At 40.9% G+C, this 23,061-nt stretch overlaps 1 protein-coding gene and 1 long non-coding RNA gene across 2 annotated transcripts in view; one reads left to right on the forward strand and one right to left on the reverse strand.

The window, feature by feature from the left end:
- Positions 1–7,166: 7,166 nt before the first annotated feature.
- On the forward strand, positions 7,167–16,842 carry LOC128851740 (uncharacterized). The gene is made up of 3 exons (XR_008449160.1): positions 7,167–7,295; positions 13,969–14,056; positions 15,245–16,842. It is a non-coding gene; the product is annotated as an uncharacterized LOC128851740 (long non-coding RNA).
- A 1,948-nt stretch (positions 16,843–18,790) lies between these two features.
- The window catches only part of MOV10L1 (Mov10 like RISC complex RNA helicase 1), a 36,501-nt gene continuing 32,230 nt past the window's right edge, over positions 18,791–23,061 (reverse strand). Inside the window, exons 24-27 of the mRNA XM_054062798.1 lie at positions 22,875–22,982; positions 21,168–21,305; positions 20,771–20,862; positions 18,791–20,290 (exon numbers count right to left, since the gene is read on the reverse strand). Coding sequence (XP_053918773.1) covers positions 20,281–20,290; positions 20,771–20,862; positions 21,168–21,305; positions 22,875–22,982 — 348 coding nt within the window. The 3' untranslated portion in view covers positions 18,791–20,280. The remainder of the gene's footprint in view (positions 20,291–20,770; positions 20,863–21,167; positions 21,306–22,874; positions 22,983–23,061) is intronic.

Below are 23,061 nucleotides of genomic sequence, written 5' to 3' on the forward strand. Positions count from 1 at the left end.
TGCAGTTGTCATCTGCAACGCAGCATGAGTAAGGCGGATTTTCATTTTTGCCTTACCTTTCCCCAGTCACTGTGAACAACACGATGGTCCTGGTTGCTATTCAAGGCTAAATAATGGGTGCAAACTTTAGATAATACTTCTCGACAGGGGTCCTTTCATCCATGCAGGGATGTAATAAGCGAGGCAAAAAGGATGTCCTGATAGTGACAGCCCTGAGGAAGGATCCCAGGCAGCAGACACAGAACTGTCAGTGCCGCATGCTCCTGATGCTCCTGAAGAGCACTGAGAATAAGAAGGCAGAAGAGCCTGAACCTGAAGCTGTCACAATCACTCATTTCATTTTCCCTGCTCCTCACCTTCCACAGGCTCCATGGCTCTGTTGATCCTCTGTAAGGGCTAACATGCAGTATCTGCCTCATGGGCAGAGAGAAGACTGGGAGGAGAGGTACTATCTGCTCACCCTCTTGTCCACATACAGAGGATACTTGAGATGTAGCACAGCAGAGAGTTCTTGGTCCTCAGCTGTATGCCAGGCAGGAGAGCAGGCAGGGCAAGGTAGGAGGAGGCAGAACAGTGAGGAACCAGGTGTGGTGAACTTGGAAATGGAGTACAACCTGTGTTCCCATACATGAGGAGAGGAGAGGATAGTTGCTGGGTCAGGCCTCAAGCCTCAACAATCCTTCCCACCTGAGGTGAGGGATGGATGCACCAAATTCTCTTGCCGTAGCTGTATTTGGACAGCTTTTATATTATCAGCCCCTAACATGCAGGCTTTCCATTTCAACAACAAACATCCCCAACTCCTTATACAGTCATCATTGCTGCTGCTAGGGGGGTGATATTGAGCAAGGTGGACTGACAGCCTGAGGCAGTACAGCTAGTCTCCTGCAGAACTTTTGCTCAGACTTTCAATATTTTACTCATTTCACCATGCTTTTCTCCACTGTTGACAATCTTGTCCTGCTCATTGAAAATGTTGCTGAAAGATCATTTTCCTAATCCTCACTTTGTCATCTTTTTGAATCCTCTCTTTTGCTTGCCCAGTTACTTAATTCAAGCTCCTTGCTTCTTGTTTTCAGAGGCTCTCTGTGGTTGTTTTTCCTCCTAATTTTTCCCTGCTACCACTTCCCCCTTACCACTTGTCTGCTATCTAGAAGCTGGCTCTAAGTGCTTCCTCATATTTTCCCATGAGGAAATAATGCCAGCCTGTAGTAACTGTTTCTGAAGAAGCTCGGTGTAAACATCTATAAACTTTAAGAACATAGTAGCAACCATCCTGTGTCCCTCTAGTCCCATATTGTATCTCCAAGTATGGCTGTAACTGGACAATTAAGGAGGAGTAAAAATGGGGCAGCCTGTGTTGATACCTTTTCCCCAACACTGTCCCAGCTTACAAGTACGTTCAGGGAATTTTCTGAGCTTGCTATGGTGTAATAACCCCAAAAAGGTCTCTTCTCGGAGTATTTTTTCTGGTCTCCCCTTGGAACTGTCCAAATTTCTGGTATCCACAGCATCTTTTGTTAAAGAATTCCACAGGTTTACAACCTGTTATATCAAAGCCACCTTGTTCCATTTTTTTTCAAACAGCTTAATTTGATGGGCCCGAGTTATGGGAAGGTATTTGGATCAATCCTTATCCATCTCTTCCATGACATATTGGCTTTTGTAGACATTATCTTCCCCTTAATTTATATCTAATTCCACATTTAATATGCAAGAAGTCCTACAGGCATAGAAAAATAACCATAAGTCAGACACTCTGTTTTAAAAATGAATATGACATCCATGAATAATTTAAATTTCTCTTTTGAAGGTTGCTTCATTATAATACCGTTACTTGATTTAATCATATCGATTTTGTAATCTTGCTTGGCAAGATCATGTCTGTATAGCAAGCCAAAGAGACAGTCAAGATGGAATGGTACTGTCAGAGCAAAACAAGTGGGGAAACAGAAACCTGTAGCAGGGCAGAGGCTGACACGGAATATTACTGTCATAATTTATAGATAAACATAATTTATAGATGCCAAGTTTCTCAACAATAACATGCTGGCATGTATGAAGCTGGATAATCTAGTAAATAATCAGGCTGTGATAATACTCCTGTGCTAATAAGTATTTCATAAACTTCTGGTAGGGTCAGAAATTGATTTACAGATCAAAGCAGAAAGCCACGTGAATGAATTCTAATTAATTCTAACAATAGATCAAAAAAAGGAGTATTATTTTCGACAGTTTGAATAAATAATTTGGTGTTATCGTATAGAATATATTGATTCTTGAATGTAAGTTATAGCTTTTTAAAATTTTGTTTTTTTGAAGCTTTGAAAGTTCAGAAATTTAAAAGCAAATGAGTAAACATGAGAGAGTGATTGCAAATTCTGGCAGGGAGACCTGTAATCTCCAGAATTTGCCTTGTAAGCAGAGGGAACACTAACTTTAGACACAGGGTGAGATTTAGCTATGCAAACGTGAAGGCATCTGAGCTAGATATTGCTGTGTACCGTTCCTGAATGATGTAGGGGGAGAAATAGTTAAATGTAACAGTGTAGTTCATGTGACCAAATGCAGGTGTCCTCTTCCAAATGAGATGAATCATTTCCACTTTGTAGGTGTCCAGAGTTTACACATGAATCCCACTCACTGTCTTTAATATTACAGCTTGTCACTGCTTAGCTGTTTCCCCAAGGGTGACTGTGTGCTCTCCTTGTCCTTGTCAGTTCCTAGCCACTTGGGAATTGCTGCCTTTTAAACTGGTGGTTTTAATGTTGTCCAGGCTACCACAAATCCTTCATGCAGTCCCCCAGGATGTCTTTATGGGAAGGATGCGGCTTCCCTGATAACATCGGCAAGTAGAAGGACTGGGAAGCAGCTGTAGGACTGCCTTCAGAGCAGGGCTGTGGCTCCAATGCAGGTAGCCTTTACCCCATCAGCCCACCTAGAGAACCATGCTGCTCACCAAGCAGCGGTGTGGGGCAGCGTGGCCCTTGCACAGTCCAGCTACTCTTGTGGTTGCATGGATGCTCTCACTAGGATAGGTTGGCAGTTGGTGCTGCCACAACTCTGCAGGTACTGCTGTCTGTCTGTGCGAGCTACAGTTGTGCCTTTGGTAGGAGCAGACATGCTTTTGCAGTTGCACCCAGTGAGATGAGACTTTGTAGTGTTGGCAATGGGAGCTGACAGGTGGCAGTGAGCTGTGACAGTGGGTCTTAGCATAGCGGTGAGGGCTTTGGCAGTAAAGTGAAGCGAGATGCCAGATGATGGTGAAAAAAGGCAACTGGCAATGCAGCCTTAGCAGTGGCTGCTGACACCAAGATGAGACTTTGGCGGTAAGAGAAGGCTCTGTACTCCCTACAAGAAAAAGTGACTCTTAGCAGTAAGGTGTCACACTGTTGCTGACATGGGTGATGTACTTTTTGGAGCAACCCATGTCTCCTTGCTTGCTAATGGATCTCTCTTGGGATTGTTTATGTCTCTTGTCCTCCCAGTCCCATGGTTCCCCGGGGAATCTTATTCAACCAGACCTTACAAGTTTCAGCTCACTGTGCTGTATATTATTTCTCAAGCAGAAGTAGGCAATCAAAAGCAAATTTTGCTCCCTTGCATTCAGATGAAGTGAGAAGGTACGAGGAGATTATACAAGCAGCCTCATAAAAATACTTGGAGGAAGAGTACTGATTCCACGTCCTTTTCCCTTTCCTCTCTACTGGGCGCTGGTCATACGTTCAAGCAAAAGAGGCTTGTGCAGGCAGCAGGACATGGTGTTGACCCTGCAGGCCTGGCTGGTGATGGCAGGGTGCTGGGCTGGCTAGCTGCTCACTTAACCTCCTGCCACTTCTTTAGCTTCTCCCTGCTGCACAGAGGAGATAAGAGATCATTGCAGGAAGACACAGTGTGTCCTGGGCTCTTTCCCACTGCCATCATTTGCCACTGTGTCAGCAGTGCAGGCTGTAGGAGACTGATTTCTGCCTTCCTTTTCACCAGTCCTCTGGTACTAAGAAAGGCTTGTAGTGAGGCTTTCAAGTAGCGAGACATTCTCTTAGCAACTTCTGCACTGTCTGCTTGCCGTGTGCAGGGATGCACTTGAGAGGAAGCGCTGGCATGTGAAGGGCCATACTGTGAGGAAGAGGCCCTGCTCAAACATAGCTCTGAAACCAGCTAATGCCTGCCATGGGAACCAGGAGGGCGACTGAAACTGTTCAAGGGCGAAGAGACTGTGAGAGCACAAAATGAGTCATTCTGTTGCTCTGTCATGCAAACTGTCTGCATAAAACAAGAAATTGCTTGGCTTAATCAGAGTTAGGAGGGAAGACAAGGCTAAAGTCAGATAAGATAATCCTGTGGTATAGATGGTATAGGTGAAATGTAACCAGCTTGAACAAAGAAGTCTGAAGGGAGACCTGGGACTATCTAAATAACAGTATGACTAATATAAATTTGGATCAAAACTGACTAGATAACAGTGTTAGAAACACCAGATTTGTGTGTGAATGTAGCAGAATTGGGACCAAGGAGGAAAAAATCGTTGGGGACAGGTTATTAAATAGGTCCTGTTTCTCAGTGAGGCGTCTAGGCAGAGGAAGGGAGGTGCAGGGTTGGTGAAAAGTTGTGTTCAAGAAAAAAAGGAATAAACACTAGAAATTAAAAATAGTTCAATAGGAAGAAAACCCCCAGGAAATAATGAAAATGTTAGGAATGAGATATAATTCAGCAGAGAACAAAGACTGGTGGAATATTCTGGTCGCAAAAGAGTGCACACCTACAGTGGTGAAGCTGACCTATGGCCTCAAGGCCCCCAGGATACTGGACAATGCCCTTGTGACAAACCACTGGATTCTCATCAGGTCTATGTCCAAAATACTGGGCATGCAAGGAGGAGGTGAGAAGGGACAGACTCATCCCTTAATAATCAGTGGAGAAGGGAAGGCAATAGAAATATAACGTGATAGAGCTTGCATGGATTTATATGATTTCTTAATATGGATTTCTTCTTGTTTGTGAATTACTATTGCTAGTAACAGGCAATGTAATTGTAATTCAGAATTGTCGTATTTGTGGTGATACAGCTGTGAATATACTGCTAATACTAGGCACTTTTTCATTAGCTAATTAAGGTATTATCAGTCTCTTAGAGGTGTGTTGATTAATCAATAAGCATCATAACTGTCAATCAGTTACGTCTTAAGTCTCCAATCTAAAGGAGAAGTCAGGCTCATAATATACTATGATCATTATTTTAAAAGTTATTTTATATGCAAAAAGTGAAAACCATTCAATTTTCTGAAGACTTCCCCACTAGTTATCCACAACAACCAAGAAAATGAAGCAGGGAGTACTTTTATGTCCTGTGATGTGGGACATTTTGCAGCGTTGACCTAGTGCTTCTGTTCAGATGCCATCACGATGTTGATCATTGTTGAGTCAAGAGAGCTTACAGTGGTGCAAGCCAAAAGGCAATGTGGAGTCCAAGTGTGGATGCTTTGTGGGGGCTCAATACAGCGGCTGAAGACAGGGAGACAGTGCTGAAATGCTTCAGCAGCAGAGACTGCAGCTGCATACTGATTGCTCGAGGCAGGGAATGCATACGGTATTAGGGAGGTTATGCATGATAGAGCATGGGATTTGGAGATGAAATTACCAGCATAAAAGACATTTAGGCAGAGCCCACTGAAGTACAGAAACTAACACCAACGGGGGGAAAAGAGAAAACAGCATCTTACATTTGAATTTCATTTTGGCAGTTTGTGTTACATAGAGGAGACTAAGGACAGAAATGTATTCTGTATTGAGTCGGTGTCTTTATACTTTTACCTTCCTGTAGCCAGAAGACAGCTTGTTGCTTGTTTTTTTCTCTTGCTTCCAAATGTCAAATCCTGACAAAAGCAAAGCACACGCTGAACTGCTTTGCTCAATACAGATTGCAATCAGCAACATTCTTTCCAATTCCACTCTGAAGCTTCTAAAGTAAAGGCTTCATCCTGCCAGGACCCGGTATTAAGTATCACATGGAAGGCCCTCATAATGCCAGTTCAGTGTAGCAAAGAACATTTAAAGTTGAAGTAAACTTCTAGTGCAAATGAACATGGAAGTACAGATGCAATGATGTTGGGTTTTTTTCTATTAAGCTCTAAGTTAAGGTGTACGAGTTCCGATTTCTGCTGCTAGTTCTGCTTGTCTGACCATCACAAGCTAAACCACATCAATATAAATTAGATCAAGAAACAAAACTCTCCAGAACTTATAAATTGCTGAGAGTCCTTGTCTCACTGTGCTACACGCAGGTCCCCTGTGACTTATCCCCTCTCCCTGGTCCCATTAATCTTGCAGTCCGTGCTGCACATTGGTTCTGCTTCAGCAGGATAGATGGTAAACACTGTTGTAGCCTCTTCTGTAATATGGTTAGGTGTTCTATTAAGAAGTATGTATTCAAACTCTTCAGACTGAAGAAGGCCTAAAGCTCAGATTTTTTACTTCCCGGGGAAGTGCTCTAAACCCTAGGATCTCATGTTTTCTCCTCTGCTATTCTGGGTATCAGAATTTTCTTTAATGAAAAATAAAGGAAAACACTAATGTTATAATTTTACAGTTGCTCAGATCATTCAGTTATGCTTAATTGTTGTGTTGCTACTTCTGTGCACCAGAATTCAGACAGATGATGTATTAAGAGGGAAAAAAAAGAAAAAAGGTTTTAATCCTAAGTTTTGCAATACAGAAGCAGGACAGGAGGGATTTCTTCGTTTGCATGTCTATTAAGGAATTCTAGCTGGCTGGGTTCTGCATGGAGCACTGAGATCTGCAAGATAAGCTGTGCTTCCAGAAAGCTATGCACGCTGCTGCTACCCTAGAGGAATTTTAGGAAGAGAGCTGTGGAAGATACTGCCAGAGACAACGAAGAGAGGCCATGTTCCAGGAGGTAGAGAAATGTAGGAGGAACAGAGCAGAAGGAAAAAGATGATGAAGAAGGAGAGAGTGGAGGTGAGGGGCAGCAACTCCTGTTCACAACCACCCCAAGTAAATTCCACACAGCTCCCCACTGCATTGGTCAGACCTCTGTGTCTTGTTCGGACGAAACACACATTCCTTTCACTGCAAAGATTCTTTTGTGGATACTTGGTAGGGACTTAATCTGGCCTTTCCATTTTCGCTACTGCAGAGTGAAGATGGTTTCGCGGAGACAGACAGCTCCAGCAAGCGGAAGGGAGAAACAGTTCTCAGCCAGGTAGTCTCTAGCAGGCTCTGCATCACATGTCCAAGTAAAGATGAAAATGGGAAAGGAAATGAGGAGAGGCAAGGAGGTATGTGGAACTCCTGCATTTTTCATGTTTTTTTTTTTTTCATGCAAGTTGCAGTCTTTCTGATAGGGACCGTTAACTGTTATTAACAATCAGCTGTTCTAACTAAACTACTATTTTAGTCCCCTGCTATGCACTGGCATAATTAATACAGGTCGACGTTTGTTTTTAACAGTTGGTATTGTCTATTTATTTGTAAGGAAATGAGCAGCTGTGCCAAAATATTATTATTAATGTATTTGGAAACACTAAGTAATCTACACAGTTCAGTTACAGGGATCTCCATGTCCCCAAGCCAGCAATTGCAGAGATTTGCATTTTAATTGATATTTTATTCTGCAAAGGAAAATAAGTCATCAGCTACTTACGTCCTTACAATTAATTAGGCACAAAATACTCCATAAAGATTAACAGTGCCCTCATCCTAGGAGCACTCAAAAAACCCCAAACCAACCCAAAAGGCAAAAGAAGCACTTCAAAATCTGTAAGCTATCAGTACAACATGTCTAACAACAATTCACAATCCACAAAAACAGCACAGTGAGTAATTACTCATTAGAATTGTCGGGTGTGGCATGGATTTGAGCACGTATGGCATCCCCAGTGTCTATTGCCTGCTTTAACCTTAAGTCTATAGTTCTTATGCAGGCACATTTTTTGGTTAAGGGTCCCGTTGGTATTTAGGCTCTGCTCCACAAAAAATTATTCACTTCTAGTTTTCCACTTACAGTCTATGACAAAAGCAAGTCACAGCTGTATGTACATACTTTTTCCAGTCTTGACATCCAGGTGATTTTCAAGCCAGTGCCATTTTGCTTTTGTGTTCCACATCCACAGGCCAATCCTACCCTGAATCTTCTGAATGTATGGAACGGCAAAATAAAATTGCTGAGAGACCATTTCAGTGCTTGAATGGATTTTTTCAGTCATACTCCACGGTCCTGAAAGACTGGAATACTCTCCTTACAGCCATGCCATCCTCTGGACGTTGTGGAGCCATTGCTGGTCATCCCATGTCAGCAAAGCATGATCCTACCGTGCTGTGTGTTGTTCTGCTGCTCCCCAAGTGCTGATGGATGAAAACACAGCATTCATCTGGTTTGCCAGATTTATTATATGCTTTTTGTTCAGCCTCCATACTCAATGCCTTCACACAATGATGAAGTGTCTCTCTGATGTCCTGTCCCAAACCACAATTGCCAGCAACCACAGAGCCAAACAGTGTGCAGGCCCTGCAGAGCCACATGACCTGGCAGGCTGACACAGCTTCTGCCCTTGAGCCTGCTGAGAAACAGCAAGTCTCACAATGAACCACAGCGGATCATCCTCCTGGCAACAGCTCTGTATTCCCATGGAGAGGGTGGCTTTGCCCCTACCAACTGCCATAAAACCGTTAGGCACAGCATGAGTACCAACAACTGTTGATTTGAGCCCATTAGGCAAGACAGCATGTGTGGGAGTGAAGGGAGTTTACCTGTCTCAAGCTTGGCATCCACACGTGCAGGCGTGGATTCAAAAAAATTAGAATCCAAATATATGTGAGAAATAGTCAGTTCTCAACAGCAACGATCAAAATTGGTGCCACAGACACTACCTTATGTAGCGCAGTGAAAACATGGGTTTCCACCTGTCAGAGCCCATCTAGTCCAGCAGCAGCAGGCTGCATCTGCCTTGCACTCTGTGGTGGGACTGCTGCGTCAGGGATTTCCCTGAGAGAAGGACGTGAAATCCAGAGCAGATGAGACTCCTCACTGCTTCTACATGCCCATGATGCCTATTGCCTTCCCAGTGTTGTATGTCCCGAATAAGTCAGGTCTGCCATGTGCTAGCAGGCTGTCTATGCACTACAGCAGTGTTTGCATCCGCAAACACACTGTCCCCAGTTTCAGATCTGATCTGCACACAATCTTTCCTTCAGGATGTCCAGCAGCTGGATCTGAACCATCGCTCCATCCAAGCTGCAAAACACTCAGAAGTGACAAAAAGCCCTCTGGTTCATCCAGTAGCTTTGCTCCAGCTCTCCACAGGCCTTTGTAGCTCTGGTGTAGCGTGTAACAAAGGCAAGAAGCCTGCCTGGGCTGAGGAGGAACAGGAGCTGGTTCCCCAGGAATCGGGAGTGCTGGGCAACACCGTGCAGGTTCATTAGGGCAAATCTGTCATTTTTGCTGTCTGCTTCTGCGTTATCTAGATTTTTGGGCTATCTACCTGGAGCATCCTAGCCTCTTGTGCCCTTGAACAAAGTAAAACTACAGTTTAAAACCTGAATAAATATATCTGTAATTCGCATTCCCCAAGTTGTTCTATTGACTTAACCTTAAAGTGGTGTGCAAACAAATTTGATGCCTAAAATTATCACATGGCAAATTAAACTGATAAAGGTTTGAAGAAATACTAATTCTATCTTGTTCCAGAGATAGTAATTAACAGTTCTCCAGTAAAGGACAAAATTGCAAACAGATCCTCCCAGATACGTTTTAAGGAATTTCTGAGTTTTTAGATAATTTTTTTATTTGGCTTTATTTTAGTACTCTTATTTCAGAAAATTATTGAAGAAACATTTTTCTCTTCTCCTTCCTATGAGAAGGAAAGGACACAAGTTTGAAAAATAGAAATGCTAATTAAGTGTAAGAAAAAGAATTACTGTAATGGTGGTCAAGCACCGGAAAAGGTTGCCCAGAGAAGCTGTGGACTTTCCATCCTTGGAGCTATCTGCACACACAGCCCGAAGCAACCCAACCCTGTTGGATGGGCTCAGAGTGAGGAGGATGGACCAGATGATCTCCAGAGGTGTCTTCCAAGCTAAACCTATTCTATAACCTTATGTTACATAGGTAGCATTTAATGTCGCAGTTACAGCTGGAAAGATGCCCAAAGCCAGAAAGAAAATATGCCTTTGAGAGCTACTGTGGTGTAAGTGCTATGTAGCTGCTGCAAATCATGTCCCTCCATTCCTGACTACAAACATTTTGCTTTGTAAGTGATGTCCTGAGTAAGAGCTATTAGGGTAAGGTTATATGCAACGCACTTACTCAAGAGCTGGATTCTCATCTATCAATATCACAGGTTTATCTTGTAACCCTAAAATGCAACTGATGTAGCCCTGGGCAGAACATTTTTAATTCATGGGCTGTTCTTTTAGTTTTGGCAAACCCGCATGTGCTGCTGCTTATGTCCGTGTTTCTGTAAACCCTGACACACTTTCTTAATTTTGTCCTACAGTCAGCTATACTAAAAAAAGGTGAAATTCATCAGTTAGGCCAAACTACTGCACACATTTGCAAATGAAATACATTTTTACATCGTTTAGCACAAGTGGGCTGTGGTCCTGCCAAGTCCTCACTGGGCTCTGCTGTCACCTAGGTGTAAGAACATGAAGGTCTCAAATATTAACTTGACTGTACCAAGCTGCTTACCTACAAATGGAGAGTATCAATCATTGAATAATTTCCCATTATGCTGAACTTACAAAATACTAACTTTGGCATAAGCGAAAGTTAGAATATGGCTAAACCAATGAGCTAAAATTATCAATCAAATCCCTTTTGCTGGTCAGGATAAAGACAAGTGGTGAAGTTCCTTATATAAACTTGGAACAGATGACACCCTAACAGCCAAACAGATCAGGTAGTGGGCAGGGAGAGTAAAGCTGTCAGTCACAATGCCGAAAATGCAGTTAACACTAAATGAGCATTTTCTTTGGAAAGGAGCAGGATGATAAAATTAATAAATAGCAGTAATGGGGAGGTACTTTGTATTCCATCATTATCTGCTACAGCTTGTTAAAAAATAACCAGTCATGAAAAAACCCCACCAAATTAAGGGAACCAGTTAAACTGTAGACAGTTCATTAGGGAGTTAATTAAAAAATACTCGGAATAGTTTTGCCCTTAAACAACTGCTTGAACCCTTAAAGAGTTCTAGTTAGTCTGGCAAAAAACTACCATTTCACCCATCATTGAAATGGCTGAGTGCCATGACATGGGAAACTACAGGCCACGTAGTCTGCCCTGAGGAGAAACCGTAGAGAACATACTGTGCGCAGTATCATAACTAATGCCAGTCAAGAAGAAAAGGCCAGACACTGCCCCAGTATGAAGGCTTTGCGATGGATGTAGCTTCTTCCTAAGCATACTAACACCAGATCATGTCGTGCTTTCAGCTGGCAGGAACCGAAGGCTTTCCAGCTCTGTACAGTCCTGTAATGTCTCTGTAGCTTCTTAAAACTGATGTACTTGGCAGAGAAGGCAAAGATGAAGTGTTACACCAGGAACCCCAAAATCCATATGTGAAGCAAAGAATATCAAATACGTTTGAACAAAAATACAAGTCTGGTTGGTAAACTCTGAAATAATTACTTGCTGTAATAACTTTTTGAAGGCATTTGTAAGATATTAAATATGTACTTGTTAACTTTTTTGATACAGAATATTAGAGCATATGAATAACTTTGATACTGAGTCACATGCTGCTAGATATAGGACAATAAAAACAGCATAAAGATCTGATGGAAAAAGCTTATAGGCTTAGGTTATGCAATAAAGCTGCTGCTGGAGCAGAATTAAGTTAGTATATAATGACATTTTCCCATTAGAAGGAAAAGTCAAGCAAAAAAGAGCCAAGTCAAACAAGATAGGTAATATCTGCAGAAAACCTAGTGCTGCCCTTTAGGAATTCAGCTTAGTATCCGTGGGCTGCAGTTGTTCATCACAACCCTAAAGCCACAAAAGGAAAATCAGTCTTTGCCACACTAGATCATAATATCGTATTTTGTTATGTGAACATAAGGTAAACGTATACTTTTTTATTAGTAAAAGAAATGAAAATGGAAAAAAATTATTAAAGAAATGTCATAATAATGGCAACAATATTTAATAGTTATCCTGATTAAACCTGCAAAAACCTGACTGTTAACTGAAGAAAGGCACAAAGCACCCATGTAGACCTTGCTCTGCATCACCCAGTGGAGAGCAGGAGTAACTCTCACGAAGTCTAAACTACATGTCATGAATCTGCTGGCAGTGGGAGTTAAATCAGGCTATGCAGTTTCTGTAAATGCAATGGATTTGATCAGTCTGAGGCACTGCAGAAGGCATGAGGTAATGTCTCACTTTGCCAGGGAGAGGGAGGCACATGCCTCTCCAGGCACTGCTGACGCAGATGATGTCAGTGAGGCAGAAGAATTGCTGAGGTACCTGTCTCATTCTGTCTGTGCTAACAGAGTCACTCAGGTGTTAATGGAGTATTACACCACATACACCCACCACAAAATAACCACAGCTCTTCAAAAATTCACATTAAATCTGTACTTTCCTTTAAAAGGGAGAGACTTAATGAGTACCCGACAGAAGGTTGCCATTGAAGGATTTTCAGCCTCAATGCATGCAAATACACACTGATGTAAAGACAAAGCACTTCCTGAAAATGTTATTTTTCCTTTTATTTAAATTATACTACCTCTTGAGCTCTGAATGGGATTCCTCACTTTGCAGTCAGTGGAGAGTGCATAATGTCCTTATACAGATCCTGTACCTGCACCACATAAAGCAGCTGCTTTTCAAAGCATAAAAAAACGCTCATTAAGGACTTGACTTTCCAGATACAAACAGTAGATATTTTTTCAAAAGCTAATGTTTCAGATAACCTTCAACTGGAAACTGGAATGGTTTAACTTCTCATGTTCTAAATCAGATCTGCAGTTCCAAATCTTTCAAATGACTTGAGTAAACTGGCAGCCCCACAGCTCTGACTGCATGGAAGCTGTGGGTTTGTCCACAATTTTGACAGACCAGTAGTTGTCTACAGACACTCAGGACACAGAGACAACATCTTCCTCAGACATCGCGAGGCTTTCTACATACATTCCTAACCTACTGCATGAAAAAAAGAGAAGTGGGGAATAAAAGATTGGAACTCTTGAATAGATCTTTGCTTCTCAGAGCCCATTCAAGAAGTCTGTTTAGCCCATGAGGTCACTCCCAAGCTTAAATTACATTGTTCTTCCGGCATGGAGTGCTCAGCACTGTCTAGGAAACCATGTGAATTGCAATGGCATCGCTCACATGAGTAATTCACTTCTTTGTTTCTAGGCCCTATCTTCAGATTGCAACAAATAAGCCCTTGAGGAGTTGTTTTGTCATGCAGCCGAAGGCTTGCTGACACAAGTTTTATTTGGAATTTTGTCTGAATACAAATATCCACTACCCCAAGCTTGTGGATTACAAGGTAGGACTTGCTGTGGGTTTCCAGCCACAAGTTCAATGCAAAACCTCCCATGACAAAAACCTGAAAATGGCAAGTTCCTTTCACAGTAGGAGAACGAGGAATTACTACAATAGACATTTTTAGAACACAGTTGCCCCAGGATCTTAAACATCATTTTACTTTGTAAGAAATACTAAGTTTATGCACTGGGAACTAACAGAAGGAGCGGAAAATGCACTTTTAAAACACTTCATTGTCTTCAAGAGATTTTTTAAGTGTACCTGCTTTGTGAGGCACAAGTTGATTTCCAGGTGGTATTTTGAATAATTTACCCTTAAAATGCCTTAAACATCATTTATAAACGAAGATGTTTAGGACCATATTAATGAGCAGTTCAAACCACTGCCACATATAGTTCACTACCATAACTTCAGGTGTGGTGTGTGCTTGTTCATTAAGTGTTTGCCTTTCTTAGGAAGTTATGACTGAAGGTGGGACTCCACTCTTCCTGGCACAACACAGAGCAACATGAACACTAGGATGTAAGAATGAAAACCAGAAGGGTAAGCCAGCTTTAATAGTTAACACTTCTTCTCATGCAGAGGAAACAACGTTAACTTATTTTATTTCAGGATCTCTCTACCAGCAGGCAGCAGGATGAGAAAAATTGGCTTTGGAATCCAGACCCAATCTTGTTAACTTCAATCCCAGACAGTATAATCTGGATAAAGATTACACAGCAATTTACAAATGACAGCATTAATCTGCCTGTAATGAACTTATTTATATTTCTGCTATTAATAAATTAAATTCTTTAAGTTTTCCCTTGCTAGATTGTTCTGCAGCAAGGACTCCACACACAAATGAGGTTCATGTGCAGGGCACCACGATAACAGCCACAGAGGCTTATAGCACATAATCATTTTTAAGACTTAATTTCAGCACACGCCAACATACAAAGGAGTCATGTTACCAACATTCACTTGGAATGTATTTGGAATGCCTTATTGCCTAGCTAGTGGTACCTAGTACAACACAATTAAAATAAAAGTTTGATAGTATTATACTGCATGAAGAAATCAGACTGAAGATGGGAAACAAGGTGCTTTTAAAAACAAGTGGTGGCTTAATTAAATTAATGAGCAGGGTAAGAAAGTTAATTTTCTAGCCTGTTATCGGCAGTTTCAGGGGTCTGAAGCTAAAAATCTGACAAATGTCAAATATTAGGCCAGGTAACTCCAGCACAACCTCAAGACTCTGGAAATTTGGACAGGTCAAATGAATTGTGTCATCCGCTGGCATGATGGCAGTACAGCACATGCTGAACCTGATTGCCTCTGCCCACACCAGTACCTACTCCTTCCAGCACAGGGTCTAGGACAACTCTCCATGGCCAGCTCTGTAGGACACCTCTACATGGCTGACTCTCTACTGGGAGCCCTGAGCACTTGCCACTGACTGGTCCAGCAGATGCCCATGGTTGTCCCACCCCAGCGTGTGCCAAGCTCTGCAAAGCCCCTGAATGTTGTCAGGACCTCTTGTCAGGCACTCAGCGCTCCCTGCACAGAGCTGTCCCTGAGCAGAGCTGGTCGTGCAGAGGTGTCCCACAGAGAGTTGTCCCCTTCTGCCCAGCACGGCCTGCTGGGCCAGTGGCAGAGGTAGGGTACCTATGAAAAACAGCACGCTGTTTCAAGGAGGAAATTACACATCTGGAGGATTATGGCACTGATAATTACTGTCCTTTTCTACAGCAAGACCTGAACAGTCTCCAGAGAGCTCTCCCCAAACAGAAGTGATAGAGGTGAAAATGCCTTTTGGTCACTGTCCTGGTCCACACAATGAACGTCTTCATTTCAAGCACTCTACAGAGAATGTTTACGCTGGATTTCTTCTGCCTCACTTATCTCATCTCTGCTATTTGCACATTAATTTAAGGCAGGCTGAAAGGGAAATTTTCACTGACCTTCTGTCCTTGCTATCTTGTTCTCTTCATTGCCTCAGGGCACGACTGTACAAAACAGAATGGAAACCACCAAAAGGCCTTTGACCTCACAAAAAAAAAAATTTCAGTAAGCTTCCAAGAGCTGACAATATACATATTTTTTGTCTCTCTCCCCTCCACCCCTGACCCCGCTGTCCAGGATTTGTGTGGGTGCTGCTCTGCTCTGCCCCAGACAGCCTGGCACCCGCTCTGTGCTGACAGATCCTCAAGCACAGTAGTAACTGCACCACACTTGGGCAACTGCTGCAACCCAGCCACCTTCCCTAGCCTGAGGGCCACCAACCTCACCCCAGGACCATGCTGCTGAAGAACAACTGAAATAACAGAGGCTGTAGTATTAGGGCTTTTCCTCTGGAGCATATTTTCGTGTATATTTCGTGAATATATGGGTCTCTTACGCAAACACACAATACTGCTAAGCATCATTGTACTAAAAGGCACATAAAGGGAGAGCCTTCTATCCACAAAAAAAGCAGCCAAAGACCTCACCTTTTATTGAAGCTACAGTTTTTTGGGATCCTAACATTACTGTATACCACTAAAGACATGCCCAAGCATGTTAAAACCCAACACACAGGATATGCTTCATGGACCCTCCCCATATTATCACCTATATGGTTTTATGAAAGAACTACGAAGTCACAAAGCATTGCCCATCCAGCGCCCTTGGCCACTAGCTAGAACAGCATCAGCTGCACCTTCAGATACTCACATGCAGATTCAACATTACTACCACCAGATCCTCTTCTTAAGCAGAGCGCAGATGGAAATATTTCTCTATGATTACTCTCCATTATTCACCTCCTATTCTGAATTTCCACTACTACTTCTATCAGTTTTGATACTCTTTGGATGCTCTTTTTTTCCCAGCTGAAAGAACTACGCAAGGAGGGAACCATACTTCTACATTGCGCATACTCCAAAGTATAAAAAGAAAGCAACAGAATTTTCCTTGACTTTCCTTGAATTTTCCTTTCCTATGGTAGCTGCATGCTATCATACTAAAGCATACAAAACCGAATGAAAAAAGACCCAAGTTCTGTCCTGGACTTGAATACATGGGAATGTTATTTCCCAGTAGGAAAGGGGTATGTATTTGAACGGCTGCTGAACTCCTATGCTTATTTCGCATCACAAACACTTCCAATCATTCAGTCTGAAGTTATCTAAGATGATTCAACCACATCTCTTGGCCTTGCAGTATGTGCATTGTTATTTGAAGAGTGCTGTCATAATGATTAACTCTCCCAAATTATCAGTAAATCGAGGTCTTTGGCACCAGACTTTTGTAAACTGAAATTTACTCACAGTCCTAGTAAAAGATTAGTTAAATAGGCCTTATTTTATGCTCCATGTGATCACCATTTTTACTGAGATTAGTTTACTATCAATTGCATGTAATACCTCATTACATTAAGGTGCACTGAGCTCTGCAATCATGACTCAAAATTATCCTACCCATGTAGCTTTCCAGTAGTTAGTGACCACTAAAGCATTTATGCTACTCTATTCCACAGACATAAACCACTTCACATCTGCAACCTCTACTTCTGCAGCAGGAGAAAAAAAAAAATTAAAATTGCGGTTGTTTAATTTTCCCAAACACTGTCACATCCCCTCTTAGCTACGCTGCTCGTCAGTTACTGACAGAAGAGCTGCTTCCTGTACTTCCAGGAAAAGATGACGCAGGTAGCTAGGGCATGCTTCCCCCTCCTCGAGCTTCAGTTATCCAGAACTTGCCTTGTTGCAGTCCCTAAGCTCCCTCTCCAGTCAGGGATTTATTAACATATTCTGGATGCATTTTAGGATGAATCAAACCACTTTCTAGAGTAATTTTTCTCCATCAGCTGGAGAGGGAGCCTAGACAATCTAGATGAAACATAACTCTCAGGCAATTACACTACCAGCTGTGTGTGCCCCAGATGAAGTGGAATCGTCTGTTCAGTTGTAGCACTTCCACATCATCTGCACCTTCCATAGAGGCAAGAGAAGTCATGTACAAAGAGTACACAACAGAAACAAGTAAATGGTAGAAAAGTAACCAATTCTTCAGCTTTTTTTTTTTTTTTTTTGTGTGTGTGTGTGCATGTGTATAAGTTAATTTATAAAAAACAATACAGTCCCTTCATTTACTGTATTCTTCTATTACCTATATTCTCTTCTGGCTCCTAATTTTTCCTCCTTTGACATTAGTATTCCTTAAAAAAACTATTAGTTCTATACTAAAACTATTCATTTATGCCTTTTGAAGAAATTTCAAGTCTTTCAAACCTAACTTTTCAACAGCACTTTGTCCTCTATTTACATATAGCTCTTCGGTCTGCAGTTTGACTTCTATTTGACAGCACATCATCTCCTCGCTTACTGTACTTCTATGAGACACCACAGTGAAAGAGTTTCCTTTTGCTCTGCTGGAGGAATTCCCAAGAAGCTGGTACTGAAATATCTTTAAAGAGATACTGATACATAACAACACTTAAAGCTGTAAGGAAATTTAAGCTGTTTAGAAGGATTATTTCACATTCCAAGTCTTCCACAGGCTAGAAGAACAACCTTCCCCACAGCTTAAAGGCGTATTGCATTTTCCTTACCATTGCTATCCAGAAAGCCAATTGTTTATGTAATCAGAGTAATAAATTTTTAAACAAGCCTGGTAAAACTGAGACAAATTAATTGTTTCTCAATCTGTGAATGAACGCTGATGTCCTCTCTTGTTAGTTGCAAAAAAACCAATATTGATTTTTAAGACAGTCTGTTTCTTATTAAGATTTAGAACACTCATTCTTCTGATATGTGAGGTCCAAAATGTGCAGCACAACACTCCTTGACACCTTGAAGCTATTTTATTTAAAGGAAAAAAGCTTTAAGGCTTCCTAACATTGGCAAATCAAGGTTGCAGAAGACATTAAATAGTAGGCGCAGTTGCCCGCACACTCTGAATAGCTCTATTTCTTGCCTTGTTAAACTAGTGTCTTTATTGGGATAATGGGTCCTATGGAGAAAAACACGATCACACAATGTGTTGAACATAGGTTGCAACTATAGCCTCAATTTTTTCAGCTTAAGGTGTAAACTGACCATTTTTCAGAAATATGAAGCATGGCACTGGACAGCATCCAATCTAAGTTTCTAGTTTGTCCACTGGCAAAATGTACTCACTGGATGAAATGTTTGGTTCCCCCCACACCCCTGCCCCTCAAAAATGTATATTTGCCCTTTAAATTAAGAACTCTTCCAGAAAAATAAACAACAGGTATGACAATAGGCATTTATCATTTGACTTTTGCTGAGTAAAGCACAATATGGAAGATAAGTACTTTATTTTTGTAGAAACTGATGTCAACATGGAAACTCTTACAATTAAAAGATTAACAACTTCTAGCTATTAAGTATCACAACACAATTAATCCTCTGCCATGTCGTCCATCTCTCCACTGTTGTTTAGAAAGAGCATGAGCACACTGATGGTGAGCAAAGTCAGCAGCAAGTTTAAGCAGTGGTTTTTGAGCTGCAGTACATCATAATGCAGTCCTGAAGCAAAAGGTCTTTCAATAGGCAAAAATTAGGACAGACTCTTAGTTAAACAATGTCCCTTGTTTGATGTAGAATATTGGCATGGTATTTTCAGCATCACACTGCAACAACACAAACCATTTATTCTGTCATGACAGAAAGCAATTTAAGCAGCAAAATACCATGTCAAAGAGGGTGGGCTGAACAGCCTAGAGTGCTGCTCAAACACAGCTGCAACTCAGACTGGATAAACACAGTATAGGTTGGGCAAGAGATAATTGTGTGTCATAGAGTAAGGAGAACCCAGTACAGTGTGCCCTTACATAGTATCTGGCTTTGATATCTTACCGTGTTTGCCATCTTACCAGTTGCAGTATCTATATATTGTGCATTGCATTCCTGCATTGCAAAGGAAAGTAGCACAGTGCATACCAGGAATGGGTGTGATAGGAATGGACTGTAAACAATCAAACAAGAGCTTGCTGTCCCCCTTTCCCCTCCATTTGTTTCTCTGTAGGCTATAGGACTATCCAAAATATTTGTCTGTTATAGAAAGCCATCTTGTTGTACTGGCCGTTCCTAAACCCAGAGGTTACCTGTCCAGCTATTCCTAAAGAACTGTGGCAAGACTTAACGACCAAGGAGAGGACAAGAAAGGGAAAAATAACTTGTTTAAGAGAGAGCACAGCACCCAGAGAAGATGATACAGAAATACTGCTAACCCATCAGTTATTTTTAATGTTGTCAAAAATAAACCAAGATACCTCATTCTACATTGTACTTGTAGAAACCAAAGGCACTGTTTTAATTTTCTTTTACAACCCACCATTTGAGGCACCATCTGACAGTTCACATTGTGTATATATATTGCTGTAACACTCCCATAAAAAAATTACAAAACACAAACACGTTCTTGGGACACGCCAGTTTTAGAAGGCACAACAAAAAAAAGAAATTAAGGAGCTGAAAAAAAAATATAGAGAAAGGAAGCATTAACTTAATGAGTTAATCTATATTTTTCTTCTGAAGCTTGGAGGATTCAGGCATACTGTAATATGCAGAGGCATAAAGTCATATACATTTTAAGCAGAAAAGCAAATAAGCTGCCACTGCTCTTTTAAATTTCAACTTTTTAACTTGTTAAAAAAAAGAAGTATTGAAAACTTCAAACCATTTCGGAACATGTGCCTTTCTCTGAGGTCAAAAGGTGCTGGATTTGCTTGAGATCAAACTTCTGCTAAGCATTCTGAATGCATCTTGAACTCTGAAAAACTAGTCACACCTGTCAATTAAAGGGAATAAGATAAAATTTTTGCTTATCTTTCCATGAACAATAATTTTGATATTAAACCCATGTTTCATTAATCCCCATTTAACAACATATCGCATGTTACTAGAAGGGACACATTTAAGCCAATCTTCAAATAAGTTTCTTTAATTACAGTAAAGTCACCTCAAACATTTCTCCTGCACTCCCTCCTCTGAATCCTTATAGTCATCAAATACACAATGCAACACCACAGGGATACGTAAAATGCGGAAGTCAACAACAGCTCTTATTTAATGCTCAGAGTTTTCTTATAGTGTGAGAGAAAATATGGTTGCATTACATGTTATTAGGTTTACAGTACTTAAGTATACAAAATAAAATCCGACTATGATGTGACAGCTGGTTATATTTATCAATCTTTCAAATGATACTAGCTTTACAAACACTGTAAACCACTCCATAAGTATCTTAAAATGAAGACCAGACACTCACTTCTCCAGGCATTCCAACTCTGAAGGCAGGTCACAGCCCACATAAGCTTTATTAATTAAACTGTATTGTAACAGTGCACAAAAACAGGGATCCTACAAGAGAAGATTAACGTTTAATTTAAGTCATGCTGCTCTGTGAAATGAATTTTCAAACAAAATAACAGGGAGATTTAATTGGACCTTTTCCAGAAAGCATGGAAACATAGAAAAGCATGGTATAACACAGAAAATACTTATAGCTGCTGCAAGTTACCTTTGTTGCATGTCAGTGTGGGGTGACTAAACTTTCTATTCAGACTATTTCGAAACACCACTTTCTCCTTCTCATCTGGAAAATCAGACATAACATCTTGTCAGATACCCTAACCCTTATTCAGAGATATAAAACAAAAACTTACTTTCACAAGAACATGAGGATTTCCCACGACAATCAGCAAAGCTTTCGCTCTAGTGATTGCTACGTTAAATCTCTTTGGGTCAGAGACAAAGCCCAAACGGTATCCATCATCACCAAACAGGCTTTCATAAGATCGCACCTAAAATTAATGATGGATAATTTTAGAACTAGAATAATAAGAAAGCAACTTACCTACCCACCGTGTAGCTTTGACATAGCATTTGCTTACTGCAGCAATCTATGGCTTAGTGTCAGCCACGCACAAGTTTGCTTCATAATACAAATTTCAGCCAGCTATTTCCCACCACTGGTTTTGCCACAGAAGACTTATTCTCCAACAGGCTGCTAATACAGCTTCAGCAATTTTAAGAGAATGGCGTACTAGTTTTATTTTAGCATCAGGACTATACACTGTAATAGAGAACACAAGTTACTAAACCTGCTTTCTGGAATCCAGAGATTTTATCTTTTCAGTAGAAGAAATGCTAGAGCTGCGAGTATTCTAATTCCTACAGCTGAATGACAATTCATAGCATGTCTCGCTGCAAGCCATCATCTGAGTGTGCTTTGTCTTAGCTTAGAAAAAATGGCCAAAAGAACTAGTGTGCTGTAACTATTGCTCATTAAGTTATCGCCCCTATTCCATCTACATTTGAACCCATGTGTGATAAAAGAAAATTTTCATGAACTATATAAAGTTCTTACAAATAGGACAACAACTCCCTCCCAGTACTGTGACACAAATCTCATTTTCCTCCTTGGTCAAACTCAAGGGTCGGGCTCAATACAAATCCAGAGACATCATCTTCCCAAACACTTCCATCTTCCCATGTTTGCTCCCTTTTGCCATCATTTATCTAAAAGACCCATTTATTACAAAGAGTGAAAATAAATACCTCAGCATTTTCATGGTTATCTACAGTTTTCTAGTGATGCAGTTTATGCCCCTATGCCTTCATATTTACATAGTTAGTCAACCAAACCCAACTCTGAATCAAGGTGATGTACTGTCACTGCCTGTGACTAGTGCATTGCTGAAGTACAACACTGTGATTTTCTTTCCCAGACCCTTTCTTCACGGCATTTGAACACTTCAGATTAAAGCAGCACCTAGAAAAGACCTTTACCAACATTCTCGTAATACAGCTAGCAGAGCACTTAAAGTGCACCACCAAGATGATCATGAAAGACTACCAAGTGCTCCCTTACTAACGCAAAATAAGTTGTGATGAAGGGTATTCAGCTTCTAGGCACAGTCAGCACTGGTGTCTGGAAAGTCATCAGTTGTATGTCATTAAATAACAATTCTCAAACTGAAGGAGATAAACACCTTAAGAACCTTTATCAGCTCTTATAAGTCAAATACCAATTACTTTTCAGTACCGTAACTTATACCATTGCATCTCTAATATTTATAATGCATCCAGTTTCCATTGTCCCCATGCACACTTAAATGAAAGGTACATTATCTGCAGGGAAATCTAAAATAAATGCAATACGAGTATCTACAAAGATTTAATGTTCACCTCAAAACCCAGAGATCCTGTGCTGTTTCCATGCACTTAAAAATAAGCTCTGTTTTCAAATATTGTGACAGACTGACAAAAACACAGTTTTAATTTTTAATTTTTCAAAGCCCTATATAAAAATGGAAACAAAGAATCAGAGACAAAAAACCTCTTTGCAGGACCACAACAAATACGCATACCGTTGATAAGATGATAACCATGTACTCCTGCCCTTGAAATTCTTCTACTGTGCCAACTTTAATGTCTGCCAAATCAATACTTCTCAGAAGAAATTTAATTTTTTCCACCTACAAAGAAAGTGTTTGAAGGAATTTATTTTTACATTTGAGAGTGGATTACCTCAAAACTGAAAACATATTACATATA

This window comes from Cuculus canorus, chromosome 1, assembly GCF_017976375.1.
Source record: "Cuculus canorus isolate bCucCan1 chromosome 1, bCucCan1.pri, whole genome shotgun sequence".
In the NCBI taxonomy this organism is placed as follows: domain Eukaryota; kingdom Metazoa; phylum Chordata; class Aves; order Cuculiformes; family Cuculidae; genus Cuculus; species Cuculus canorus.